At 38.6% G+C, this 19,650-nt stretch overlaps 1 protein-coding gene across 2 annotated transcripts in view; it reads right to left on the bottom strand.

Moving 5' to 3' along the window:
• Positions 1-10,813, bottom strand: part of ARHGAP18 (Rho GTPase activating protein 18) — a 66,829-nt gene extending 56,016 nt beyond the window's left edge. For both annotated transcript variants that reach the window (XM_058171990.1, XM_058171980.1), the window contains exon 1: positions 10,574-10,813. In XM_058171990.1, coding sequence (XP_058027973.1) covers positions 10,574-10,716 — 143 coding nt within the window. In that variant the 5' untranslated portion in view covers positions 10,717-10,813. The remainder of the gene's footprint in view (positions 1-10,573) is intronic.
• Positions 10,814-19,650: the final 8,837 nt, after the last annotated feature.

Below are 19,650 nucleotides of genomic sequence, written 5' to 3'. Positions count from 1 at the left end.
TATATGAACGAGAGTTTCATACATACATTTCTGTTGCCCCAAAATCTGTAACGTTGGATTGTCAAAATGGAAAATATGTTAATTCAACTGTGGGCAAATCATATAAGGGATGGCCATCCTTTAAGTATCCTAAAAAGCATAATTTAAAGCTTTAATGATCAACACCTTGTACCATCAACACCCTTTTGTATCAGTGAAAATTTTACTATATACCAGTAGTAAGTAGTATTCCTGTGCAGCAAAATTTAGTAAATCAATTCAGGAGTACCGTATATACTCGAATATAAGCCGATCCGAGTATAAGCCGAGGTCCCCAATTTTACCCCAAAAAACTGGGGTAAACTGGGGACTCGAGTATAAGCCGAGGGAGGGAAATGAGGCAGCTACCGGTCAGGGAAAGCCTCCCTCCCTCAGCCGAGAAGGCTGGCGGCTCCCCCGCCCCGCCCTCTCACTGCACCGGCAGGGCTTCCCCGTGCTAATGCAAAAGCCCGCGAAGTTTGCACCATCCGGTATAATGTGAAAAAAAGAAGAAGAAAAAAAACTCAAGTATAAGCCGTATATACTCGAGTATAAGCCGAGGGGACGTTTTTCAGCACAAAAAACGTGCTGAAAAACTCAGCTTATACTCGAGTATATACGGTAGTTGTGTGCTGATTGCCAGATACAACTGGTCATAAAAACTCCTGGCCACATCTATCTCTTGAAAATCTGGAGGAATGGTTTTATCCAGTTTATCTTCACCTAAGCCCTTACTAAAACATGGACAACACATATGACCATGTTTTCAAGACAGAGGTAGCAAAGCCATCTACATACAAACACCAACCCTCTCTACCACCTGATGATCTATCCCAGTACTTAATTAAATATTGTGGGATGCCATAAATTAAGATACAAAGTCCTCAGCACAAATATCAGAATCTGTTCTCCAGATACCACGAACTAGGCTTTTCAATCTCTCTCTAGCTAGATGGTCCAGAAGAATGCCACAATTTATAGTGCTGAAAGTAGCTGATCGATTCAGTAAAAACAGCAGAAACAAACCCACTATCTTGAAGCTGTGCAAATTTTCCAGAAGAGATATTTTGATGTGCATGGGAATGCATACAAAAGGTTTCGTTTCAAATCAATAGAAGAGACTAGGACTGCAGCCAAGAAATTAAAAGACACTTGCTCCTGGGGAGGAAAGCTATGGCAAATCTAGACAGCGTATTAAAAAGCAGAGACATCACCCTGCCAACAAAAGTGCGTATAGTTAAGGCTATGGTTTTCCCAGTTGCAATGTATGGCTGTGAAGGCTGGACCATAAGAAAGGCTGAGCGCCAAAGAATCAAGGCCTTTGAACTCTGGTGCTGGAGAAGACTCCTGCGAGTCCCTTGGACTACAAGGTAAACAAACAAGTCAGTCCTAGAGGAGATCAACCCTGAAGATGAAACTGAAATATTTTGGTCACCTAATGAGAAGGAAGGACTCACTGGAGAAGAGCCTAATGCTGGGAAAGATTGAGGGCAAAAGAAGAAGGTGACGACAGAGAATGAGGTGGCTGGATGGAGTCACTGAAGCAGTAGGCATGAGTTTAAATGGACTCCAGAGGATGGTAGAGGACAGGAAGGTCTGGAGGAACGTTGTCCAAGGGGTCGCGATGGGTCGGACACGACTTCGCAACTAACAACAAAAATCAGTAGCTCAGCGTTGAATTGGGGAATCTTTGATGCTCTCTGAGCTTGGTTGCTCGCTTGCAGACATTTTGTTACCAGACTAGTCCTTTCAAATCATTAAAGCAGCCACAGCTTCACACAATCGTGGGATAATCATTAACAAGACAAGAATGAAACATGATGTTTCATTCTTAAAACCATGGCAAAAATCAGAATAAACTAGGACAATCCAGTTCAGCCTGAAATATTTGAATTTGGATCACTGGATTACAAACTATATCAATCCATCTATAAACTGACTTTTGGTGACTGACTGATAAATATATAGTCATCAACTTATGACCACAATTGGGATTGGAATTTTGGTTGTGAAGTGATGCAATCATTAAGTGAGTACATGATCAGACCAGATTACCATTTTTACCACAGTTGAGCAAAAAACCATGGTCATTAAGCAAATCTAGATTCCCCAATTGACATTGCTTGTTAGAACTCGGCTAGGAAGGTTGCAAATTTTTATTACGTAAATGCAAGATACTGCAATTGTTGTAAATGCGGTTTGCCAAGCAGCCAAATTGTGATCCCGTGACAGCAGGGATAGTGAAATGATCATTAACTTGAATGGTCATATGTCACTATTTCTGAGGCCATCCTAACTTTGAACTGCTGTTAAACATTCCTAAATCAAGGATTATTCCTTCCCATTCAGATCTTTTGCTTAGTTGACAGAAGTATCCCTCAAAGGATCAAGAATCAGTTACGGTCCAGGGCCTTTGTAGTAAGGCCCCTGGTTTTCTACCACTGAAAAAGTTAAGAGTATTCTGTAAATGTAAAATGTTCTACTTCTGAAAGATGTGATCTCAATTTCCTCCTCATCCTACAAAAAAAACCAAAAACATAGGCCAATAATGGAAATTATTGCCTTAATTAAGATGAAAGCATTTGACTATTAATTGTGGTTTTGAAGTGTGCGTATATGGGGCACTGGGAAAGTGCAGCTGCAGCATGTCTATTTTCCCAAGGGGCAAAATAAATTCAATCCTTTTGGACATGCTTCATTTATTCTAGATTACAGTCTGAGTATTTCAAAAATATTAATTACTGTTCATAAAAGGATATTGCTCTACCGGCATATGTACACATTACCCTTTCCCAATGTGATGTCCTGTATAGGTACTGGAATGTTATTCTTCAAATATTTGAAGAACACAAGATTGAATAAGACTTACTGCAAATGGATATCAAGGGAGAAATAGTGAAGAATACCCAATTTCAAATCTATGAATTCCTAAAATTTACTGAATGCCTTAACACTATTAAATGAAGAGATACATATATACATAATACATATATTGAAAGACAAATAACTCAGAAAATGAATATTTTAATTGATTTCGCCATTAGAGAAACTCTCCTGATTTGTTTGCTATCTATATATGAAATTTCTCTTGAGGCTTGTCATTGGCACGTCTCTTATATCTCTCCTTACCAGCCAAAACAAATGATATGAAAGAAGTTATTATTGGCGATGTGCTTGATCTACCAAAAATTGCTTAATGAAAACAAGAAATAATCCCTTTCTCTTTTATTAAACGTGGTAAACAAAGTCTAATCTCATTAGTCACACTTCTTTCCGGAATTCTGCAAATAGTTTCAGTGCAAACTCAGGTATCAGTGTTTAAAGAAACACAAAAAGGATAGATTTTCTTTAGAAACCTCTTCCCTGAATACATAGACCAGATTTTTGAACTGATTTGCTTAGACACACCATATTCCTTTAGGATTAAGATTTATAATTCTGACATGGTTTCTATAAGGAACTATAGAATTACAAATTAAAAATTACAACTATACACTACATTTTTTATATTTTTGCAAATGGTGTTAATAGTGAAAATGTTTGGATACAATGGAAAGACATCAAAATTTTCATATACATATATACAGTATAAAATCTTCAGCCATTAATTGCACATTTTAACTTTTCAGATCAAGGCCATGAATATATAAGCTTTGGTGCTCTGCCAGTTCCTGATGTGCACAACTAAGCACTAATTCCTGAGCTCAGAATATTAATGACAAGAGACCCAAAACTTCACTAGATGACAAACACTGGGCAAAGCCATTATGCCAAATTAATTCAGGACAGCTCTTTATTCCTGAAAAAGTATATACTGTATAATAAATGTGCAGAAACATTCCCTCTATACATTGGAAGTGAGCAACCCTCAGCTCATGAACAGCATGTGAGCTCTAAACCTATTTTGTATTAAAACAAATATATACACACACACACAGTTGAAATTGTCCACCTCACTTCATAGCTCTCAGAAGTCAAAAATATTTAAATTCCAAACCCAATATATAATGTTACTCACTTATATTCCAGGACTTTCATGCAAAGTCCATATAAGAGTATATGGACTCTTATACCGGTTGATGTGAAACATGCATTATTTACTCTCTAATTATGAGAAGTTGTGTACCTTAAGCTAATAGATGGAGTCATCTGTTCACAGACATCACTTAATAATTACACACATAAATCAATTTAGTGAATAAAAATGATACCTTCCTGCATGTCTCCTTGCACACTTTTGAATAACACAAGCATAGGATTCTAATAGTTCCATATAATCTTTCTACTATGACTGAATGTGACTGAATGCATTTTCCAGTTATTTACATTACCACTGTTCCTGCCATATCATAGATGCTTATGAAAATCTGTACCTTATTTCCTGAGGATGAGGAAGTCATTGTTGTTTAGAGGAAACAGATTTGCTTTGTTGCAGGAAGGAACAAATGTACTCTTTTGGTGATAACTATTTTAAAATTCTCAGAAGAGGGAACAATGCTTTTTAAAATATATAGCTTCCCATATTCACTAATATCTATTCCAAAACAAAGTTAATCAGTATTGTTTGCCCTTTTCAATGCAGAAAGTTATATTACATTTGCATATTTTCAAACAGTAATGTAAAACAACAGCTTTTGATACCACTCTTTGTAAGAGAAAAGACCCAGGAAAACCTGTTTAGTAAATATCACTCCACAACCAATCATACTGCTTTGCAATGCACTTTCTTAAGTTTCACTGAGAGAGAGGTGGGAGGTTTCCTTCTCAAAGATTATACTATGATCCTTGCATTGTACAAACTTTCCTTTAGTTCCTCTTCTGCCCCATGCAAGTGTAGGGATCCAAAATGAATGTTCAGAAAATGAATATAGTTTTAAGCAAATCCTATAGAAACTCTACAGACAAAACAATATTCAAACCAGTCTGTGGATCCCAAAGCAAGAAACATCATACTGAATCTTATTAATTTGATTAATTTTATTGTAAGTCTCATCTCAAAGTGAGGTGGCCAGTTATATAAATCAAATGAATAAATAAAAGAGAAAAGTGGTCAGGGTTCATGTATCCCAGAAAAAAAAAGTAATGGTCCATATAATGCTAAACAGGCTGAAATGCACGATCTCAGGCTCTAACACTGCCTTATAATATAAAGCAGCAGATATATCAGATATATGTTCAATTATAACTCATCATGGTTCTGATCCCTGGAGAGGTATTTCTCTTAGGGCAGGGGTTGGCAACCTTAAACACTCAAAGAGCCACAAAGGTCCTAACTGGAAGCCCCCCAATCAATTCTGGAGCCGACCGGAAGTCCGGTTCCCCCACCATAGTCTCCTCCTAGTGTGGCGTCCTTTTTCCTCTACCGACCCGAAATCCAGTTCCCCCACCATAGAGTCTGCTCCTAGTGTGGCATCCGTTTTCCTTTGCCAACTGGAAGTCCAGTTCCCCCACCATAGAGTCTACTCCTAGTGCGGAGTCCTTTTTCCTCTACCTATCCTAACCAAAAACCCTATCAACTGAGGAGCTGACCAGCAACAGGGAGCCACAGCAGAGGGATAAAAGAGCCACATGTGGCTCCAGAGCCACATGCGGCTCCAGGGGTTGCTGACTCCTATCTTAGGGAGACCAATTCTACAATCTGGAAGTCCTCTCCCATTCAACTCTTTATTCCTCCAATTAGCAGCAGTAGGACTGTTTGGGGCTTTTACATCATTTATCAGAGACTGAATCCAAAGATTCCATGGGCTGGTTTCATTTTAATCTTCACGTCACTTTCATATGAGCCCTGGATCTTTGGTCTCATCCTGGTATTTCCTCTTTGGAAAAAAAGCTGGGGCAGACATAATAGCTGCCACTGTTGGGCACAAAGAATCAGGACCATACTTTAAGTCTCAATTCAGAAGGTTTATTGCTCAAGCCTATACGCAAGAACCTACTCAACTAAAGTTCAATACTAAATTGGCATGAGATAAAGGTCAACAGAAATCAAGAGGGGTTGGCTTAGCCTTAGACTATTTGTGAGAACATAATGACTCTAGGTTGATGACTCGTTTAACTCTGCCCCTCCCCCAGCTCTGCCTGCTCTTCTCCTACAGTCATATTTATAACAAGACAATGAATCTTTTCTCATGAAATTAAGGTCCCATCTATGACACATTTAAGCAAAAAACTATTGATAAGAAAGCAAGTTCTAGTAATAGAAACTTAGAACGTGGGGATTTTTTTCCCCTTTAGTATCTCACAGACTCTCTAGGGTTACATGGAATACACTTTGAAAAACCATTCATTAGACCATTTCACTGTCACTTTTACGTATCTTTTATTATATAAAGTCACCCACATGCACAAGATTTTTAAAATTATAAGATGCCAGATCCCGGTCCAAGACACTTACAATCTAAAGTTAACTGCTAAACAAAGGAAGGACAGAGGAATAGAGAGGAAAAGAGAAAATAGATTTAAAGGTTTTAACTAGAAAAATTAAATTGATTTTGTATCCCACACTGTCACATTAAGCAACATTTATTTCTTTATTTATCTATATATACTCCCAAATGGATTCAAAGTGATTTACAATTAGCCACTAAAAATTTGTAATGTAATAATTAAAAACATCTTTAATAAACTACAATAATTAAAATAATAAAATCTAAATGTAATTAAACTAAGTAATGTATTATTAAATTCATCAAACATAACAATAAAAATAATGGCAAAAGTTAATCAGAGAATGCTCCTGTTATAATTGTAAAGGACTTATTAAGAATCCTTCAGCATGAAAATTTCATAGTTTCTATTTTTGTTATATATCTATTACTTTTTTATTGTAACCTTTATTTCCTTATCTGATCATTACTGAAAGATGAATAGGTACTGTAACTTTCGGGGGGGAAGGGGGAAAAGATTAAGAGAAAGTTTTTAATTTTTCCAAGCATCTTATCTATACACTACTAAAACTTTAGTTCCCATAACCTTTAACTGGGAAAATGGTGCATCGTTAGGATAACAATTTTTGAACCAAGATATCTCAAATGTGCTAATTTATAGAATGGGTCCAAAATCTGGATCCATGCTTCTCAGGGAATTGAAATTTGGCAAATTTTGAAAACATTTTATGATATAACATTATCATAAAACAGCTTATAACATAAAACAACATGTCATAAAACATTTCCTGTGCTGATGTTTGATTGTGCTATACTTTTAGAATGAAGGCAGTACCTTAGCAGTTCTGTCATTGTTGGAGGCAGTGAGGAAGCTGGTAAGGAAATATCTCTGAAACAATGATTCAATGGGTCATGGGCTACCTAGTTGTTTTTGTTTTTTGCCAAGACCACTGATGCTTCCAAATGGTTAGCTCTTTCCAATCAACAAGTAATGTGCAGCTTACATTTTCCTATCTATTTTTTTACAGAAAGAACAAGAGACGGGAAAATTGAAGAGGACACAGAGGAAAGGAACAGAGGGAAGACCAATCATAACATCCTGTGTCTGGGACAGGGCAACTGCAAAACAAAAGACTATCTTGAAGAAATATAGAGAACTTGAACTGTTCCATGTACAAGAATGAACATTAGTCTCACCAAACTAGGCAAGATACTCAGAAATTTGTGATTGACAAGCCCTTTACTAAATAAAATGAGTTCTAATGTTTTAGGGAAAAAGGAGAAAAACATCTATACTATTTTCAGATCCGAATAACTCCTGAGAATGTCCCTTGCCATTAAAAGACAAAATATGCAGCACATCCTTCTTTCTTGGACCCACATCATATTAAACTCTTCTACTACTCCACAGGACATCAAACCACAATACCATCATTTATTTTTGGAGCTTAAGTCTATAATTTGCAATTGCTATCATCAGATATATTTTTGCTTTCCGGGCTTGTTTTCATTTTCTGTTGCATAAATGTTTTGAATCAGGTTGAATGTAATAGCAACAGCAAATACAGAAGAATGCCTCAAAACCCATGATCCTTTTGACTGAACGTAGGTTCTTCAAACTTCCTTCAAATTCACATTTATATCACATTTATATAGAGTTTGAGCTTCATCAACTTTTTATATCAAAGTGACATCTTGCTTTGCTGTAACTCAAGTTTGTAAGAAGAGATAGATGGAACCCACAACTAATAAGTTTCAAGGATGGAAGCTAATTATCTATATCTGGGGTGGGAAGATAATTTGGAAAACAGTAGGCAGCAGTTCAAGAGCGCATTTGGGATCCTTCACTTCCTTCCTATCCTAAAGAATATTATACTTTGGCAAGCTTGTGAGTTACGGATGCTCAGGTCTAAATTTCTCCTTAACAATGCAAATGCTGACTTCATCAAGTATATCAGTCATTTCCTTCATACTGCCATCCTGGTTCCAAACCAAAAGTTGGACACAACAGAAAAAAACCATACCACAAAGAAATAATTCCTTTCCTGAAAAATTATTGAGGCACTGAAAAGACTCATGCCAATGTCTCCACTTATTTTTAGAGGCAGTCTTAAATATACATCTGCAGTTATAATGTAGAAGAAAATATGGAAATATTTAAGTATTTTTTGAGATTGTTTCCATTATAGCTTAGTATCCTTGAAGTAAATGTCTTCCAACTTCATGCTGTCTTGGGAATGACAAAGTCAATGAAATGACTGGAAAAGCCTTTATATTAGCTTTACATCAGTACAGACTCTATGCACATTATTTCTAATACATAAAAGAGTAAACTTACTGAGAGAATTCGAATATGTTTGAGTATTCGTTTATGCCATAAAAATAAAGGAATTATATGGGAGTAGCTTCAAATAAGAAATATCTTTAAAAAGCTTTAAAAGTATACAATTCCGGCCTTATATATATATTATTTCATTTTGGATGTCTTCAAATCATTATTGACTTCTGGTGACTGCCTGGACAAGTCCCTGCAATTTTCTTGGCAAGGTGTTTTCAGAAATGGTTTCCCACTGCTTCCTTCCTGGGATGGAGAGAAAGGTCCAAGGCACCCAGTTATTTGTGCCTAAGTGGGACTAGAACTCATGGTCTCCTGCTTTCCAGCCAAGTGCCTGGTTGCAATGTCCCACAATCACACGGCTGCACTTTGCTGTGTTTTTGCCAGTTTCTAGCATTATTATTTTTTTGCCAATTTCTGGCAAACAACATCCGTCTGGAACAATGGATTTCTTTCATAATCATGTGATTTGCTTAACGTCCTGTGATTCACTTCACGACCATTGTAAAAACAATTGTAAAATTGAGTCAGGTTACGTGGTGACCTTCACAACAACCATAATGCTATATGGCAGAAATTCTGGAGTCAATTGTAATCAGACCTTCATATCTGTCAATCCAGATCTGATTCTATACTTTTCTAGCTCTTCTGCAGGCATCATTCAAAGATGACAGCTAAACTGGAATAAACAACTTCGTATCAAGTCCATCTTTTTTAAGCTTAAAGAAATACGGAACATTGCACAGTACCAATATTACGCAGAGAACAAACTAACTCTCTGTAACAGAACTGATTATATCCCAGTCCTGACAACAAATGAATCATGCCAGCCTTTTTCCACCCAAATGTCTTGCAACAACTGGATTAATTTATCTGTCTCTGAAGCAAGTTTTTTTTTTCTGAACAAAACTTACAGAATCAGTATTTTTCATACACTATCAATTCAGAGACAGGAAGAAAGAAAAAAACTGAGATCATTATGGAGAAATAAGGTGGCAGGGGGAGGGGCGTGTGTAAAGCAAAGTACACATACCAAGAAAGTCTACTGCACCTCTGAAATCTATGTGAAAGGGATTTTAAGAGACAGCCTATAAGTCATGCTATTGGGTAAAAAAAAAATAACGCTTGCACTTTAAAAGGAATCTTATTTAACTTTTTGATACAACTAAATTGCATTTTAATGTAATCTAGGAAATTGCTTTTTTACCCTGTGGGGAGAAAAGGAGTAGACTAGCACACACTCCTAATACTTGCTCACCCGCTATATTGCTGAATCCCTTTGATTACAGGAAACTATTTTGTGGTGTGTAGAATTACTTTAATATAAGTGGGGGGAAATACATCTGGAAACACTCGGCATGAGGCCTTGGGGGTTAACTATCGAACAGAGAAAGAATGTGTTAAGCCGGCTGTTGCCAACACATGCGAACCCAAAGCTTCCTCAGCTGCCTCATTTTCGGTGCCAAAAAAAGCTTTCTGGCCCGCAGACCATCTGAGAAGGCGGTTTAGCGTGTTTGATTACGAGTTACTTCTGCATGCAATATTATTTAGTAAGCAACAGGGCAGAGGCTATTGCCAACGCACATTTGTTGCACGCTCGCCTACACGGTCCAGCAGCAGCACCAACCCTCAAGGTTGCTCTTCCAACTTTCTTCTGACATTTAAACTTTGGTCATATGATTCACGGTACACCGCGGCTAAGTCCGTCGTACCTGGCTCCGAGCAGCCCGCCTACGTCAACAGGTAGGCGAGCCCCGGGTTTTACGCCACCCGGACGCCCGGCTAGCAGTCTTCCCCTTTTCAAGCGAGATCGCGTGGGAGCTCCAGCCCTTACCTTAAGGGGGACGCCTCGGCATTTTCCTCGGCATCGGCTCCCGGCGCCTCTTGGCCGTCCTCGTCGCCGCGGCGTCGGCGGCTACTGCTGCTGGGATGATACGCTGTTAGGACGACTCCTTGGGAAGTAGACCAGCGGCTCATGATGGGAGCGAGAGCATAATGGTTCTGCCGCCAACATGAAAAAAGACAAGAGGCGCTCCGCGAAGTTCCTGCTCTCTCGGGTCCTCCCCTCGAAGGCCGGCGCTTCGGCCAGGAAAAGGGGAGGAGTGAGATTAGCTGCCTTCCTCCAATGAGCCTCCACCATTCAACGGAGTAGTGTTCGCGGGAATCCTGGCCCCCCTCCGCTCCTCCCACCTCCCCGCCCGCGCTTGCCTAGCTGTAATTTAAGGATTTCAGCAGGTGAGCGGGGCAGCTGAGCCAAGTTGTCTTCTGCCGCAATAGTAAAATGCAGTACATCATCTTTAATTCATACTTCCCTCTACCGAAGCACTCAGAAAGAAAGCCCAGAAGGCAGATATCTTTCTTTCTTTTTTTCTCTTTCTCTTTTCTCTTTCTTTTTTCTCTTTTTCTTTCTTCCTCTCTTCCTCTCTCCCTTCTTTCTTTTTCTTCCTTCCTTCCTTCCTCTTCTGCTATGTAAGATCATGTTTCAGTCCTTACTTAAAGCCTTTGTACAAGACATCCTTCTCAAAACTCAGAGCAGTAGAAAAGAAATGACCCACAGAGATTGAAAGAGAAGCATTCCTGGTGAAAATTTATAGCCTGCTGTTATGCTTATTTTCTTCTTTTTCCAGTGAGATATGGCTTGTCTTTTCTCTCAGCCTTACAGATTTGTGCTGACTAGCAATCCCGTATTATACAGAGTGAGAAAACGAAAGTGAAAAATTGGACATTTATTCTGTTTTACTATCAAAATTGTTCTATATATTTTCCTGTCATTCTTCATTTTATTCTATTTAGCAGTCTGTCATCACATATATCACCTGTAACTGAGATGCATTTGAAATGCATTTGTGGTTTATATTAGTGGCTTGGCTGCTGTGGTATGAGCCCAGGTACACATTTGCAGAAATCAGTCTATCTAAATGTGGTTCAGTCAGAATTCCTAAGGGCCATCTTTGCAATCCTCCAGTGTACGAAATGCAGTTTTGTATGTGGAGACAGGTTTGGTTTCAGCCACAGTGAGAGTCCCATTATTTAATTCACCATTCCTGCTTTGCTTGATAGCTGCAGGAAAAAAATCTCATTTTTGCCCATTTTCTTTATAAATGCATATCTATGAACAAACAGAGCTTTTATGCTGGCACAATCTACCGGTACCTACCTTTATCTCTTAAAGCAGGGGTCTCCAACCCCCGGGCCATGGGCCAGCACCAGTCTGTGGCCCACCAGGAACCAAACCGCACAAGTGAGCAAAGTCTGTGTGCACGTGTGGGATCCAAGCAGCGTGTGAAATCACCAGATTGCCTTCTATGGAACCGGTCCATGGCTCCCAAAAGGTTAGGTACCGCTATATTAGAGGACAGATATTGTAACTTATTCTCATTACATCTGCCCTTGCAAAAATGAAGTCAATATTGGAGGTCATGTACTGCTCTTATTGTAGAGTCATTGTGTCATGCACATGGTGCCTATTTTAAGCAATATGTGAGCAAGCTCAATTAATTGTGCACTTTGTTATCACATTGGTCCTCTGCTGTTTCTCAGAAAATGGGATTTTCTGCACTACAGGTATTTTCTGCACTACAGGTATTTCTGAACCTACACCACAAATGAGCCCAAAATTTATGTAGCTAAGCAAGGCAGTTGTTAAGTGAACTTTGCCTCATTTTATGACCTTTCTTGCCACAGTTGTTAAGTCAATCACTGCGGCTGATAAGTTAGTAACACAGTTGTTAAGTGAATCTGCTTTCCCCACTGACTTTGCTTGTCAGAAGGTTGCAAAAGGTGATCACATGACCCAGGGATACTGCAACCATCATAAATATGTCAGTTGTCAAGGATCTGAATTTTGATCACCTGACCAGGGGGTCGATACAAGGGTCATAAGTATGAAAAATAGACATAAGTCACTTTTTCGGTGCCATTGTAACTTCTAACAGTTACTAAACACATGGTTGTAAGTCAAAGACTAGCTGTTTTCATCTCACAAATATAGCTGGTTATGCTGATTTCACATTTGATCTTTTAGGGAAAAAAGCATGATTCCTTCCAAGATGGGTTGAATATCTTCATATATTAAAAAAATCCTCAACTGTAAATAGACTGAGTTAAGATTTAACTTTTTCCACTTCATCTGATGTTGAAGTAAATGAATAAGTCAGCATTCCCACCTTATAGAAGTCATCTATTATTTATTTAAATTGCTGTATGGGCATCTTGCAAACGTGACTCTGGGTGGCTAACTTATAGAATATCAATACAGAATATTAAAATAATAAGCATCCTGAACAAAAGAACATAAAATGGCAATGGAATAAACCAATATCATATTATGGGTTCACCTAATTTCTCAACCTCCAAACCAAGAAAGCAGACAAATCATAAGGACTTTCCAAATGGCTAGCAGGTCCAAGACCAAACTGATGTTGAGTGACAAGTGCCATTTCATTGCTGGGTCTTACAAGATGGGATTTCCTAATTGACAGCAGCTGGAGCATTACCTTCCTGCCACACCTGATGTTGAGACCATTGGAGAGTGAGGCTTCCTCAAATAACCTGCCCATGATGCCATGAAGGGCTTAAAATGACCTGCAAGCATATTTAAAGCCAGAACTGTTCACAAGGTAAAGGGATCTGTATCTGTCACAGCAAACCAGGTGGTTTGATCCCATATGTAGGCAGAAGGAAAAGAACTTGAACATATTGAAATAGAGCCTGGTCATGTTAAATTTTCCTAGAAAAATCAGTACAAATCCACACCTTGCTACCGAAGCCCACTAAAATAGCAATTATCCTGTCAAGTGCCAGAGAGGTCCAGACAAATGAGTATAAAGATTTATTGAAAGCTTAAGCTCTCTACAAGAATCTGAACTACTAACCATTAAAGCTATTTGATGGTAAATAAGGAATTCACAATGGGCTGGATTTAGGTCTCTTGTGGCGATAAAGGAATTCATGACTGATGATGTGTTTGACCCCTCCCTTGAGCTCAGTCTGGTCATCTACATATACTATGTGTCTGTTCCCAGACATACTGCTTCCCATTATGCAATGATGGCTGCAAAGCAGTGCTAAAAGAAAAAAAATGGGAAGGATTGTTGCAACCTTCATAAAATGAGTGGATTTTTCCTCTTCCATTTTTCTGATACAGGAGGAGCCCGTGTGAAAGTGAGGCCATCCTGCCTCTGTGCCATTTTCTTTCCCATTGCCCAGATTTTCTGCCACAAATTTCATGTGTGGCAGGCAATTTAGGTTAATATCAATTCAGCTTGGAAAAGCCTTCAAATGCAGTCATGCTGAGATACCATATTTGTAAGGAAAAGGCTTTTTAAACTTTACAACCCAACCCATTTGCTGATAACCCCATAAATAGCTTCTCCCTTTCAACCCTAAACCTAGATTCACAAGACTTGTTAATAGGCCATTAAGTGAATTGAAAATATTTTCATTTCTCTAACATTTCCAAAAATTACAATTAGTAATTTCTCTGCTGAGGAATAGCAATAGCACTTACACAACATACAATTTGGGTCCTCATTTTACTGACCTCAGAAGGATGGAAGGCTGAGTCAATCTTGTCAGGATCAAACTCCAGGCTGTGAGCAGAGTTAGCCTGCAATACCACATTCTAACCACTGCACCACCACAACTTCCATTTTGTGCAGTTCTGAACTTCTGAATGGTGCGTACAGGTAATTCTCAGCAGTGATCATTGGGGCTAGAATTTCCATTGCTAAGCATTGCCATTATCAAGTGAAACATCATGTTATTGCATTGCTTAGTGATGGAAATCCCAGCAGTCCCCATTGCCATTTGTAACTGAATCCCACCAGTCATTAGGTGAGGATGCACCCCGATCCAAGCCATTCCCCTCTTGGTGTCTCCTGCCCCCGAGCTTCGGTAATGTAAGGGACTGCCTCAACTTGAACCTCCCCCCACTTATCTATTTTCCCCACTCATCTGGGGAAGGGATGGGTGGAAAAGATGCCCTTTTGGCCCCCTTACGCAGTAGCACTTCTTGGCTATGGTACCAGCAGTTGGTACTGATGCTGAAATAAAGGCCCAGGGCTTTCAGCAGTCTCAGCCAGCTACCCCCAATCTCAAGCCTCTACTTCATCCCCAGGGCTGCCACAGCCAAGCACTCTAGTACCACAGCACAATGTCCCAGATGTCTCCACCACTCTGTGCTTCACTGGTCCTGATGCACCCAGCTGACCTTTGTTGTTGCCTTCCTCTGTGTTGTCTACACAGCGTGCCCCGGATAGCCTTATCTGAGGCAGCTTCTGGATACCTTGGACCTTCTTCCCAAGGTCAAATCTGCCTTTCTCCAAATTGCAGGCAGCTTTATTAAGATGCTTCAGAAAGCCTCAGCAACCATTATACACTGATATATAAACCATTATATACAATGGACTTTCTCCAAGCAATCTGTTGCCAATCTTTTCAGGGGGCCATTCAGGCACAGACATTTACTGCACACTCACCAAACTCCATAAAAACCTTCCCTCCCTCCCTTTCATCTTCCCATCAATTTGCCCACCTTCACAGATGTTGCCAATCTATTTTTTCTTTTAAAAAATGCATTATCATGTCCCCCTGGACACAATCATCATATACACCAATTTGGAAACCCTTGATTTAAAACTACTAAATTTGCCCTGCAAAATATGAATGACCACTAGACAGAAACAAGGAGTTTTCTGTTTCTTTTTGCTGCCATCTGTTGATCATCTGAATTCTTGGAGCCCAGATTTGTTAGCCTGATTTACTAGCAGGAGGTGACTGCCAAACATGCGATAGGGCTCAGTTTATAATGAAAATATTGAGAACTGGGTACCATGCTATTTAATCAGATATTTTGAATTATTTTAATTAATTAACTTAAATTTATCAGCTGCCTAATTCCAGTAGAGTCTGGAGCTTGAAGGGGCAGGGAACATAGAATCATCTATTGCAATGTCCTTCCTGTTAAATAATACAAGAGCAAACAATAGATTCAAACTTAATGTTAACCGCTTCAATCTTGATTGCAGAAAATATGACTTTTGTAACAGAATTGTTAACGCTTGGAACACACTACCAGACTCTGTGGTCTCTTCTCAAACTCCCAAAAGCTTTAACCAAAAACTGTCTACCATTGACCTCACCCCATTCCTAAGAGGACTATAAGGGGCGTGCATAAGTGCACAAAAGTGCCTACCGTTCCTGTCCTATTGTTTTCTTTCATTATATGTGCTTGTATATAATGTTGTGACAAAAATAAAAATAAATAAATAAATAAATACACAGCTCAAAATCAAACTAGCATATTTTTGGAGTATAAGATGCTCTGGACTATAAGAAGCACCTATCTTTTTTGCGGAGGAAAACAAGATATACGCTAGTGCATGGATATGGGAAATAATATGAAATTTTACCAGTTTGGAACTTTTTAAAGTTTTTTTCTTTGTATAGATTGGTACTGTAATCAGAATCAGTAAGTTATTCAGCACGCAATCTGTTAGATGTAAAACTTTTCCCCCCTCTCTTCGTTTTCCTTCAGGTAACATTTTAATTAAGTTAGTGAAATGCTTTTTAAATTCCAGCTAATTTTTTATTCTAGACAGAAATTTTACAACAAAAGGATACAAAGAAGAAAATAAAACCATAAAACACGTACAATAACTCTGGCTCTGCCTTCCAGTTTGCCTCCTTGCAGCAAACAACCTGCTTTAGTTTCATTTTAATTTTCAGCACAAGAAAAAAAATCTGCCTCCCAGCAATTTGCCTGCTTGCAGCAAGCAGCGGAAGCCCATGTGGCAATAGGCAATGGCAATCCCTGCAGCCTGAATCAGCTGAGGGTCGGGAGCAGTGCAGGGGTGAAATCCAGCAGGTTCTGATTTATTGCTTAATAGCATGCAGACCAGAGGGCTACAAGAGATGGTGGATGTAACCCAGGGGTGAAACTCAGCAGGTTTTGGCAAGTTCTGACTGGTTCTGGAGAACCAGTAGCAGAAATTTTGAGCAGTTCGGAGAACCAGCAGCGGAAATTTTGGTTACTTCGGAGAACCGGCAAATACCACCTCTGGCTGGCCCCCGACTGGGGAGAGAATGGGGATTTTGCAGTATCCTTCTCCTGCCACACCCACCAAGCCACACCACGCCCACCAAGCCACACCCACAGAACCAGTAGTAAAAAAATTTGGATTTCACCACTGTTCAATAATCTAAAATTGAATAAACTTAAAGGCTGCTTTAAGCTTAGCAGAGTACAGAAGATACTACCACCTGGACTGGTGGCAAAACAAACCATCCCCTCTGAATGAATTCTGTGGCTAACTTGCAATTATTATCAGATGGCTTCAGTTTAGTGCACAGAGCCTCTGCAGATCAGAAGCTGCTGTTACTGCATGTGTAGAATATTCTGAACCCAGATGTGCTTATCTCAAACAAAACACTTACAATTCGTCAGTAAATATCGTTTTCTTACATATTACAAGCTGCTATTGAGATAATATGATTGTATTCAGAACTTTTTTAAAGCACTAGTATTACAGGTTCCATTTCATTTTTGCTCATTAAGTACTTGCTGCCCAAACCCTTTAGTGTGAGCCTAAGGCACTTCTGCTGATATAGACCTAAATACTGGTTTCTGTCTCCCAATTTTAAGTTTTCCACAATTCTCAAAGGTCTGGGAAACCTGTGATATAAAGTTACGTGAATGGAGCCACCATTATTGGGGGGGGGGGAATAGAGAATTCCACATGCAATCTAAATACTTGACATAAAAATGTCTGACTCCAAACTAAAGGCATAATATTTACTACCAAAACTAATAACACCTTATTATAAAAAATCTATACATTTTAAAGCTTCTGATGGTATAAATAGGAAAGGCAGTTATAAGATTTTACATTAAAATTCTAGGGACAGGCATTGAACATAAAGCTAATTAATTTATAAAGTTACACAAAGTAGATACAATATAGTTCTGCAGTCTTCAGAAAGTCTTCCTGATGCATTTTCCTTAACTAAATTTATCAAATGTAAATTTTTTATATACAAAGTTTTTCTTGATATTAAATAATCTTCTTAAAATCTGATGTTTAAAATGATACATACTAACCATTCATACTTGTGGAGATACTGCAAATTATCCAATATTTATTTAAGAATATTGTTTGGCAATGCCGTTTACTGCTTGATTATTAAAACACAACAATAATGGAATGCCAACCTAGCAGCTTTGAAAGCACGTAAAAATGCAAGTAGAAAAAATAGGGACCACCTTGGTGGGAAGGTAACAGCATTGCATGCGCCTTTGGCCTAGAGTCATGCCGGCCACATGACCACGGAGACGTCTTCGGACAGCGCTAGCTCTTCGTCTTTGAAACAGAGATGAGCACCGCCCCCTAGAGTCGGCAACGACTAGCATGTATGTGCGAGGGGAACCTTTACCTTTATACTTTGATAACTGTAAAGTTGTGCATGTCTACATATTCACTGTTTTAAACCCTTGCCCTTTGTATTTCTGTGGGTATGTGTGAAATGTTAATAGCTGTGTTAAAGAAAGGATTATGATGAAAAAAGCTGAAAAGTAGCTTTAAAGTACAGGCAGACTGTTCCTCCCCTGAGAGTACCTAATATATTATTAGAGAATTGGGGGGGGGGGGAATAATCCATTTTCTATTTATAAAAGATTCTTTCAATAGTTCAGTAGTTTATTACATTAGGTATTACAAGAGTATTCACCAATAAAACAATATACTGCAACATGTCATTATTAAAGGCTGCCAATTATATGAGGCATGACTGCTTTGTTTTTCTGTTATAATTATTTCTGCTAATGTCTATATTTGTTTCTTCTTGCTAACAGAACTATTTTTGTATACTTATTACTTGTTTCAGTGCTCTGTATTTCATATCACTGGATTATAGGATTATGGTTACATAGGAATAAGTACCGTAAAGCTGAATTCTGTTTACAGTTAAAAGGACTTGGAGATATATAAACTACCCTACAGTATGCATTGCTAATTCAGCTATCTAAAGGTAAAGCCAATTGATTTAAGTGGATAGTCCTTAGTATGCACAGAATTGCAGCCCAAATCATTTACGCTAATATAAATATATTCTATTTAAATAGGACACTGGTTTTCACTTGACCCTTTGTCCTTCAATTTGCTTTTTTAAGTGGATGGTAGTGCTCTCTGGTGGTTGCTTTTATAACTATTGCTAATAAGATTAGTGGAATTAAGGATATCGTAAATAGAAACACTGTATTCCTGCTTCTTGACCATAAGGAGCTGCAAAAATGGGTGGTAAGAGCCAGGTAGGTGTAAGGACATCACAAGAGCCAAATAGATACATCTCCCAAAGTCCCATTCTAGATCAGAAACTGCACACATAGGCTCTTTTTAAAAATAAAATCCTCCACTAGAGAGCTCATTACGTTACCATTTTTTGAGTTATTTGACTATTAACGATCATGTTCAAATGAAAGAAAGGTCTCTTAGTCCCGAAAGCATTCGTGGTGGTTGTAGCCAGGGAAGATGTTTACATTCCACAATATGTTGTTCTGCAACAATGTTATTTCCAATAGTCTGCCATAAATCTAATACACTCAGAATTATTAGTCATGATGTAAATAAATAAAACCGAAGTATGGTAGCCTCCCATAAGACTTGCTAGTTTTTTGACCTTACTAAATTAATGTATATTTATATAAATATATTGTTCAGAATGGAGAATTCATCAAGATGTATTTGCTTCTTCTGAGTTCTGATAGAACTTTTATCATAACCAAAGTACTCTGTATTGGTTGATCAATTTCCATCTAAAATATTTGCTGGTAAAAACATAGCTCCAATGTCTGCCACATTCCTCTACTCCCCCTTCCTGTGTTTCCCCCCCACCTTCAGCTTGGCTGATGACAAA

The sequence above is a fragment of the Ahaetulla prasina genome, chromosome 1 (genome assembly GCF_028640845.1).
Source record: "Ahaetulla prasina isolate Xishuangbanna chromosome 1, ASM2864084v1, whole genome shotgun sequence".
In the NCBI taxonomy this organism is placed as follows: Eukaryota; Metazoa; Chordata; class Lepidosauria; order Squamata; family Colubridae; genus Ahaetulla; species Ahaetulla prasina.
Note: the sequence above shows the minus strand (reverse complement) of the source record. Positions and strands in the feature narration are given on the sequence as shown.